The following is an 11,081-nucleotide window of genomic DNA, read 5'->3' on the forward strand; positions in this document are numbered from 1 at the left end:
CCCATTTCCAAAGGTCTCGGTCCGTAGTCATCGCCTCGGTGAGGCCCAATGTACGAAGGTCTTGCCTCACCACCTCAGCCCAGGTCTTCCTGGGCCTACCTCTTCCACGGGTTCCCTCAACTGTTAGGGTGTGGCACTTTTTCACGCAGCTATCCTCCTCCATTCTCACCACATGTCCATACCAGCGCAATCGTCTCTCTTGCACGCCACAACTGATGCTTCTAATGTTCAGCTTTTCTCTCAAGATACTTACACTCTGACGGGTATTCACATTGACATTACACATCCAACGGAGCATAAAGGATTATAAAAGGCTATAAAACGCAGCTATTTAAAAAAAAATTAATTTAAGGTTTTTTGTTATGAGAACAGCAAAATACTTGCTGTTTGTATGAGGGTGGTGGTGGTGGAAGCAAAATATTGTCAAAAATAACAGTAAGTGGCAATCATTTAACACCGACCTACAAACAGATTTAATGTATTTCAGGTTGAAAAATGTTTTTTTTTTCTTTCACTTTTTGCATAAATCAGGTTGTGTGAAATACTGAAATCCCAACCATAAACAAAAGATTTTAAAAAAGAATATTCTTCATTTGAGAAGGAGATTTTCTACTTGTTTCTTAACATGTTATTTGACTGCAAATCACTAACTTTCAGTTGAAGATCTGAAGTGAATTCCTTGACAATGTAGTCAAAGGGATTAAGACAATTTTTTAAAATCATCATCATCATCATATAACGTCCATTTTACTATGTTAGCACTGGTTTAGACAGAGTTTGTTGAAGCAGATTTTTTGCAGTTAGATGCCCTTCCTGTTGCCAACCCTCATTTGTTTCCAAACAAAGTAATATTTTTCTATGACTAGTTTCTGATGGAAGACTAGAAACAAACAATTTCACTTGTATGTCGATAGTAATCCTTCACAAATATCACATGATGCCTATGTAAGGATACAGACACAAAGACACTCACACAAATACACACACAAAACCGGCTTCTTTCAGTTTCCATTTACCAAATCCACTCATAAGGCTTTGGTTGGCTTAAGGCTGTAGTGGAAGACACTTGTTCAAGATGCCAGGAAGTGGGACTGAATCTAACACCACATGGTTAGGAAGCAAGCTTCTTAACCAGTCACATTTGCACCTCATGCTTTCACATTATCATAGAGAATTGAAAAATGCTATGGTACCTATAGCATTCAAACTGGTGAGAATATGTTCAGTAAATCCAAAAGGATATGAAGAATTTCCTTCTTGTATTTTTCACAGCTGGGTATGTGATTAACGTTACTAACTGGGAGTCAAAAACAATTGATGTATATCAAAAAGTTATCATTGCAGACTATACCTAGCATATAAGCTTAGAATCACCTTGTAATATAAGATTTAAGATACCTCGTTAAGCTAGTTAAGAATACTAATTTCCACAATCATTCACCATTTGCAGGGAGCATGATCTTTCTCATTCAAGAAAATGCAAGTCCTCATCTCAAGTAACTTAAATATTATTAACCCTTTTGTTAACATATCTCTGTGTCAATAAACTGTCTTTGTTTCAATTCATTTTGAAAATAATTTTGTCATTATTAAGTTGGTGTTTGGAACTTTAATATACATAAAATTTTAACAAGAAGGCTTTAATTAAGATCACTTTAAAGCAGGAAGCTTGTAACATACAAATAGGAGCAGTCTCAAGAGGTCTGTATCAAAAAGGTGAAGCCATCTTACAAACAAATGATACTCCCAAAATGTTCAGAACCGGCAATAACTGAGTGCATGCAATCAAATAAAATTCATTATTGACATGAATGATTCTATTTACTAAAGACAAATTTGTTTTCCACAAACTGCCTGTTGAATGATGCAGTGAAACTCTATAGGTTTTGTACATCTGATATAGTGTAGCAAGCTTTGTAGACTTGCCCAACAAAAAATTTTCCAGCACCACACATATAATTTTTCCCCATTAGTTGCAATACACTTTGGATTTTGTCATATCAGGTTCATCATCAACATCATCATTTTTAATGTCCACTTTTCCATGCTTGAATGGGTCTATTGCAATTAGCTGAAGCAGATTTTCTATAGCTAGATGCCCTTCCTCTCACCTGTTTCCAAGTAAAATAATATCTCTCCTATGACCAAACATATTTTCATGAAAGATTGGGAATGGAAGATACTGCATGTATGATAGTGACACTTATTAACAACTATTATGTGATGTTAAGGTAACACACACACACGTGATGGACTTCTTTCAGTTTCTGTTGACTAAATCCATTCACAAGGCTTTGGTCAACACTTGCCAAAGGTGGCACACACAGTGAGACTGAATCCAAAACAATGCGTGGCACTTTCGGGCAAGTGTATTCTGCTACAGCCCTTGGGTAACCAAAGCCTTGTGAGTAGATTGTACTTAATGCTTGTTCATCTCTTTAAAACTGTCTTCTTTGTTAGTAATTCTTCTACACATGTTGCTCCACGAAGCTAGTTCTTCATCTAGTATTTACTCCCCAAATGAACAATAACAGTACTGGAATGCCAAACACATCTGTTGATTCATTAAAAATCTATTGTTTGTTTAATTAATACAGGCTGCTGTTACCTATAGCTTCAATGCTTTTATCTATGGTTTCCTTGTATTTTTAAAATTTTTCTGAAAGAACCAATATTCCTGAATATTCCTTATGTCCACCCCCCTTGTAAACATAAGGACACAGGAAATGTGTCAAGGCCGACAGGAAGTGGTGCAGATTCCTAGGGCTAAATAGCAGTAGTATTATTCCCTTCATAGGACTGTCACATTAAGTTGACAGCATACAACTACTTTATCGCATCACTACTGCATAAATCTCTCTGAGAGATTTAGAAATGTATTATTTCTATTTTTGAAATCAGTGAATGTATTTCACTAGAATTATTATATGTTTACAAGACCATGACGAGCAAAGACTCAGAAACATGTCTCTGGATGCAGGCTTAGCTGGGTGGGGGTGCTTGTCTCCCCCTTGTAAACATAAGGACACAGGAAATGTGTCAAGGCCAACAGGAAGCAGTGCAGCTTCCTAGGGCTAAATAGCAGTAGCATTATTCCCTTCATGGGACTGTCACATTAAGTTGACAACATACAACTACTTTATATATATATATATATATAGCTTTTTTTTACTTGTTTAAACTGCAGCCAAACTGGGGGCACCACCTTGAAGAATTTTTAGTCAAATGGATTGACCCTTCTACTGATTTCTTTAAGTTTGGTACTTACTCTATTGATCTTTTTTTGCCAAACCATTAAGTTACAGGGAGGCAAACACACCAACACCAGTCATCAAACAGTGGTGAGGAACAAACACAGACACAAAGACACACACACAATGGGCTTGTTTCAGTTTCTATCTACCAAATCCACTCACAAGACTTTGGTCGGGCCACGGCTGTAGCAGAAGACACTTGCCCAAGGTGCTATGCAGTGGGACTGAACCCTGAACCATGTGGTTGGGAAGCAAGCTTCCCACCACACAGACACACACGCATGTGTATATGTGTGTGTGTATTGTTAAACATCACGTGTTCTTAAAATGGTAATGAAATACAGGTTGAAAACACAGAACAATACAACAGGTTTCAAAGGGCAACATTAATAAAAGGTTATATAAATATAATAAATACATAACATATATGTTAAAAAACAGAAACAAGATAATTTGCCAGTGATGGTCTGATCAAACTCATCTAACAAGTTGATGGCCACTGTCTATCTGTGTGTTTGTATGTACATACGTACATGTGTGTGTGTATATATATGTAGGTATGTGTGTGTGTATGCGTATGCATATATGTATTTAAGTATGTGTGTGTGTGTGCATTTCCTTGTCTTGACAATTGTAAATGAGTGTCACGGTCATTCATTTCTAATATTCTGCATAAACATATCTGACCCTGGGGAAATATTACTTTGCTCAGAAGGAAGTGAGGGTTAGTGACAGGAAAGTCATCCAGCTGTAGAAAATCTATTTTAATAAACTCAGTGCGGCTCACATATGCATGGACAAGTGGACCTTAAACCGATGATGATATATAGAAGTTGGGTGAGAATGAACTGTTAATATTTTTTTAGTTTATGAAGTTGATCGATTTTATATTGTTAAATAGGTTATTTATATACATGATCTGACGGAAAGTGATTCAGCAATTTTATTTGTCATTTAATTCAAATGTGTAAGACAGTTCAAAATGTGAATGGGCAAACGGCTGATTCAGTTTGAGATTCTTTCAACAATATTAAGATAGGAAGAGTTAAAAAATGGACAGCTGTTCAAACTGCTAGGAGCCAAATGAGGAAGAGAAAAAAATTTTCTTGATTTTTATTTTATATAGTTAAAATGGCTACCAGAATACATGTAGCTGATTGGTCCTTTTAAAACAGGTGAAAAACTGAAAATGTCACCTATTGTAATGAAAGAATTGCTATACATTTAACCTTTAAGCATATAAATTGTCCATATCCAGCCCAAAGAATCTACCTGTTTTATGTTCAAAATAACCAAATCCAGCCTTCTCTAACTTACCTACAATGTCATTCTAGAAATAGACAAGCACGTCATTGAAATCTCAATGCTACAAGATAATACATGATTAATTCTATACAATGTGAATAAATAAGCATTACATTTGGCAGTAATTTGAATGCTAAAAGGTAAAGGATACAAAAAACAGGAAGTATGATGACACAGTGTGCAGTGAAGAGTTGAAAGATTATTAGTTAAGCCGAATGGGGGTAATTGTGGTTTCCATGTGTGCATGATACTAGGAAGTTTACCTGCTTTCTTTGATAATCAGGTAAATAGTTGTTGCTATTCCCTCCTTCCTTGAGACTGATTATTCATCCAAACTATATTGTGTCAGTGTATGAGACATTGTTAATCTATGTTGCTTCATTCATGTAGGAAGGTGAAAACATTTACTGCTTAAAATATTGAACCTGGGTAAACTTTCATTTTCACCAAATGAACAAATCTTCTTTTTGACACTGATTCATTTAGAACTACTGCAAAGGAGAGACTTTTGCTATATTGTTCAATATTGAATTTATTGATTTCATTGTTTACTCTTTTACTTGTTTTAGTCATTTGAATGCGGCCATGCTGGAGCACCGCCTTTTTAGTCGAGCAAATCGACCCCAGGACTTATTCTTTGTTAGCCTAGTACTTATTCTATCAGTCCGTTTTGCCGAACCGCTAAGTTACAGGGACCTAAACACACCAGCATCGGTTGTCAAGCGATGTTGGGGGGACAAACACAGACACACATATATATACATATACATACGACGGGCTTCTTTCAGTTACCTATCATAGAATTTTCTGCCACATCCTGCCTCTAGTGAGGTTAGGCAGGTTGTAACAGTGTAGCTAGGGTTTGATCAATTTTTTTCCAGTTACCATCATGGTTTGGACCAGTACAAACTGTGTATTTGATGTTGAATCGGGAGGGGTTTTTGCAGCACCCTATAACTTACTCTAACATTTATTTTATTGGTCTTGTAAGAGATAAAATAGATAAGTCCACCCTGACATAAAGGAATTTAATGTGAACTAAATACAAGATATTCTTTAGCTATACACTAATTTTTGTTTCACCATCCTTTGCAAATATACACCCTGCCACAAACATAATTTACATCTGCTTTGCCATATTGACATGGGTTAAATGAGTTGTTACAGTTAGAGTAAGTTCCTATTGAGAATCATTCCATCTTAAACACATTGCGAACTACATGTTGCTTGTATGTTTCCTATGGTGGTATGTTTTCTATGACTGGGTGGCCTTCATATCACCAATGTTACAAGGCGTACAAGGAGCATTTTATCATATCACCAGTACCAGAGAGGTGGTCTTGGTCCTAGCAAGACTAAAAAGTCTTCTGTTTAGTCTCCATTCCAGGTACTGCCTCCGTTCATTTAACAGGGTGTTCTGGGTGCATGCACCAACCACTTTACAGTATGTACTGGAAGCATTTTATCATGGCACCAGCACTAATATACATATTTAATACATGCATATACACATATACAATAAATATATGCATGCATATACACACATACAATAAATAGTTTGACTAACAAGATGGTGAACCTGACAAGATGGTATGACTGCCCAAAGTACTGCACAGTAGGGATAAACCTAGGTTGCAAAGTGAAGTCCTAAACCCCATGGATATGAACTGACCATATGAAAAAGCACAATAGGGAAAACTAGAAATGGTCTTTTTATTTTTTTAAAAAATAAAATATATGTGTTTGTAAGATGGAATACCCAGTCAATAAAAAGTGCATAAAATGTGGTATTTACAGCAGATTGTTAACAGATTTAAAATAGATAAACCTGTAATAAAACAAGTCTCTAGAAAGGCTAGATGCCGTAGTCTGATCATTCAGCTATATAACAGCATAGATAGGTGATCCTTAATATCGTGAGCTGTTCCCTGTCCTCGCCAAAAAGCTTTTATACGGCTGCCTTAATTGACTTCATGTCAAAGAGCTATAAATCAGTTGCTCAAAACGAATTGTAGCAGTTTAGCTCATCTGTTAACATAAGAGCAATTATAATAAATGTAATGAATAGTAAATTGGTAATTTTCTTATAATAGTTAAAATTATATTGTCATCTTAAATATACAATCTTGATTGCAATAAGATTAAAGATGGCCATTATATTTGGTGATATGAACTAAAATTGTAACAATGAAACTTGAATTGTTTTAATAAAGCATTATTCTTTGAAGGCCATTTGCTTTCTATTTGGGGATTATTGTCTACCTGACGCCACAAGAAATCACCTGCCTGGCTACTTACTATAATTAACCATTTTGAAGCAGTGTACAATAATCTGAGAGACTGTTTATTTTTGCTGTTGTGATTAGAAACCATTACCATTGTTATTAATTCATTGTGTGTTTGTTAGTTACCGTAAATATTGCCCTGGCACAAATGCTGGAGTTCTGGCTGTCTAAAATGCAAATAAAAGTTTTGAATTCATCAAATGAATTGCAGTGACATGATGTGCGATTGCCTATCATTTTAGAAATGTATTTCATTGCAAATATTTAGTAAGTTTTAACAATAAGTTTTAACAATAAATGACGAAAATAACACATTGCAATTGACCACAAATAGCTCAGAAATGAAATGAAAAAGAAACAGCAAGTTGAGATATTCATGTCTTTCACAAGAGTATTAGCATTATAAATATTGTAAATCAATAATTTCAACTAAGAATCGAAGCCCAGTTTGCCAATTCGGTTCGAAGAGAATTTACCGCTGCACAATGCAAGTAACTTCTAATAATTATAGGTAGTAAGCAAAATACTTACAGAAATAGAGAACGGCTTCACTTTGTATGACTCCAATCCATAAAGTTCCGGCAGCTTTCGATACAAGTCCGACAGCAGCAATAGTTGTATCCGATACATGGTAACGTAAAAACGGTACTGCTAGAACTGTTCCCAAAGCTGAACAGGCCATTCCAACCGATAGAAAGATACCGATTTTAACCGATGGCCATACAAACGGTTTGCCGAGTAGATAAAGTACCAATGTGTTAAGTTGTCCAATGTGAACCATGGCGTACGTCTGGAAAGCAAGGATGGCAAACCATATCTTCAACAAAGCGGCATCTTTGCATTTGAATAATTTTAATAGCGGTTGGAATGTGTCATAGCAACAGTTTTCAGTGGAAGGTTCAGTGCGGCGTGCTGTCTGTATTTCTTCTACGCCGAACACGACCAGAAAGACGGAAAATAAAGATAGGCAAAATGTAAACCAGAAGGGTTGGAGAAACCCAGAGTAATGAACCCAAACGCCCACAACAATGTTTCCTATTGCATAAGTAGCGCCATTAATAAATTCTTGCACAGCAAGACGTGATGATCGATTTTCTGGGGCTACTGAATTTATCGCATAAAAAGAAGATCCAGCCATTAAAGACACAGAACTGCCACTAAGTCCTCGTAGGGCTGACGCCATGAAAAGTCCATCAATATTCCAGCCTGTATATAAAATGAGGATGTAGAGTAAAGAGTAAGCAGTAATTCCTAAGGTTGGTAAAACAATCATGATCTTGCGTCGACCTGTACGATCGCCAACAGCTCCCAGAATAATGACAGATACAACTGCTGGGAGACCCTCAGCGATCTGAAGACTAAGAATGGATATAGCACTTTCCTCTTGAGCTGAAGTGCTCGGAGTTGTTATATTATCTGTATTTGGTGGATGGAAGTTGCCACTATAACTGTTGCCTTTCTTAAAATCCGATGTATCAAGGTGGTATTTTTTAGAGATTTCAGCTTGAACGTATTCTTGAAAAAGTGGTAAAGTCATGTGCCAAGAGAGGAAAAAACATGTATAAACCATTTCGACGACATAGGAACGCAGTTCACCCCACATTGTTAAGCTTTTTTTTTTTTAATATCTTTGAAACGTTTCTTCTAAATTAATAAAGAAAATAGATTATTAAAAGAAAACTATTACTTGAATACAAAAAGATATGTGCGTCCGATAATGTCTTTTATGTTTTGCTTTTTTATAAATACATAAATATATATTCACAGTAGATCATTCTGTTTAAGTCATAAATACCTTGTTTTCTGAAGAAAACTGGGTACAACTTGTTTTTGAGAGACAGAGACGGTATAATGAAATATATTTCGTCGGAAAAATACAGCTGTTTTCATGTGCTAAATTAAAACCAGTCTGTTCGGGATTATTTTGCGTATGTTTATTTATAAAGTATTGTTTATCAAGAAGATTAACGGATGAAATTTCGCCAGCAATGAGTGCCACTTATAAAATCCTCGCATTTCACGAACATCTGAGCAATGGTTTCTTTTTCTTTAAATATAACTCCGGCATATATTATTTCTAAGAACGAAAGATAATCTGAATATTTATTATAATTAAGAGAATTATTTTAATAAGAAAATAGCTGACAGTAAAGGTTGTTTTTTTTATATCGTTTATGTTAAAAACAAAATATTGTAAGAAAAAGGTGAGACGACGGAGAATTACTCCTGAAATTTATTTCAATTTTACCTGAGTCATCAAAAAACTTGAATTTTAAGGCGCAGCCACGATTCCAGCCAGTCCTTATTCAGTAAGCAGAAATATTTGGCGGCAGGTAAAGAAGACAATAAAAGCTTAAAGATTGTCACGTCTCGAAGTTGCTGTTACGCGCACCTTGTCTTTTCACATACACGAAAGAACAGCTACTTGTTTCTTCCACAAATCAAGTAACTACAACAATGTCAGATTATCTATATCCAGTTGAATAAAAAATGAATTATCAACACATACCAACAGAAACTGAGAATATTAAATATATATATACATGTATGGGTATGTATCTGCACTTAGATGCGCATCATCCGAAAATCAGAATATGTTTTGTTGGTAAATTAATTATAAATTATTGTTATTTTCTTTCTTTTTCGGTCGAAATGTTTATTTCCCATTAGTTGTACTGCTTTAATGTTTCATCTCTCGTTTATCACAGCAAATAATCAGATGAGGCTGGTATATTCCGTCTAGGGGAACCGCGTGTCATGTCACTAGCTTTCACTCCACTCAGACTCCGTGTTTATCTTGATCGTTGCACTGATAAAACGGACATGACCTGAACTATCAGCAACATTATTGTACAAGTTCATTTACTTCCGGGTCCTGGCTGCTGCCACGACTACCATCTCTTATATCTTATAAAAGCACTACCAATCGCCTATATCATCACACGCAGCTAATTCATCATCATTACTATGCTATTTCCACTGCTTCTACAAAAACACGCGTCGTGGTTATGTAGCGGCTCACTCCACACAGAGAAAGAAAATAAGCTGCCTCACTACCATTTTGTTTATTACAAAACGAAACCAAAAATAAAAACATCTTCGTGTGAACTTACTGACGTATATTCAGAAATAAAATTACATGTTTTTGTAAGGGTGTCTCTACGCCGTAGTTCGACCAGCTAGAAATAGCAGCAAAGTCTCCCTCAGATCACATACTATCGTCTTGAAGGGGCAGAAATATATAGGTTAATGTAGTGCTAGATGCATAACAGTTCAAAAGAAAAGTCGAGGTGGGCACAGTTTGAATACTTTTGATTATAGGTTTGCTCAATTGTGGTTACTCTGGGTTTTAAAAAATCACGACATTATGAGTATTAGAGAAATAGTTGTAATCGTCACAATTATGAGGTAAACATTAATAGACAGAAAATAAACGTCTCAATAAAACAGGGGGTCTCGTAGTTGCTTTCAACATGACACTTACATAGCTTTCCAATAATTCACACATACACACACACCAACATATTGCTCTCACACTCTCTCTCTCTATATATATATAGTGGAGTAGGCTGGTTTAAGGGGTTACCCCAAGGTAACCCCATAAACCGGCCTACCCCACTATATTATTAACTGCTCTACATCTTAGAGTGTGCTTCTCCTCCGGATTTATGTATTTCTACAAACGATCCTATCTCTCTCTCTCTCTCTCTCTCTCTCTCTCTATATATATATATATATATATAGAGAGAGAGAGAGAGAGAGATGAGGTATTTAGTTGTGTATAAGTCGTACAATTTTACACTTGATTTTAACAGGAAAAAACCACTGGGGCGCGATTGAAACACAAGTAAATACGATGTGTGTGTGCGCGTGTTCAACCCGTGGCCAGAGCGGTGTTTGACAGGTAAAGGCGAACACACTCTGCGTTTTCATTCGTGCAAGTACAATTATTATCAAAATATTTATTTTAATTTCGCTTATTACAAATTACACAGCTAACGGTTGATCAATTTTAATTATTGAAAACGTAATTATTTGCGGGAGAATTAACTGTTATTTCGCGTATGTCGAGTTACCACATAGAAGTCTTGCTCCTTGGTTCATATATGCATAAATACATGAATAACACAGAAAAGGAAAATTTAGATGTTCTGTTTAATGTTTACCTCTTTGAGGTCTCGCTGGCTGGTTTACACACACACACACGCACACACACACACACACACACACACACACA

General features: G+C 35.9%; 1 protein-coding gene across 1 annotated transcript in view; it reads right to left on the minus strand.

The window, feature by feature from the left end:
* The window catches only part of LOC106873029 (solute carrier family 46 member 3), a 61,707-nt gene extending 51,561 nt beyond the window's left edge, over positions 1–10,146 (minus strand). The window contains exon 1 of the mRNA XM_014920233.2: positions 7,376–10,146. Within this exon, the coding sequence (XP_014775719.1) occupies positions 7,376–8,447 (1,072 nt within the window). The 5' untranslated portion in view covers positions 8,448–10,146. The remainder of the gene's footprint in view (positions 1–7,375) is intronic.
* Positions 10,147–11,081: the final 935 nt, after the last annotated feature.

The sequence above is a fragment of the Octopus bimaculoides genome, chromosome 1 (genome assembly GCF_001194135.2).
Source record: "Octopus bimaculoides isolate UCB-OBI-ISO-001 chromosome 1, ASM119413v2, whole genome shotgun sequence".
NCBI classification, from domain to species: Eukaryota; Metazoa; Mollusca; class Cephalopoda; order Octopoda; family Octopodidae; genus Octopus; species Octopus bimaculoides.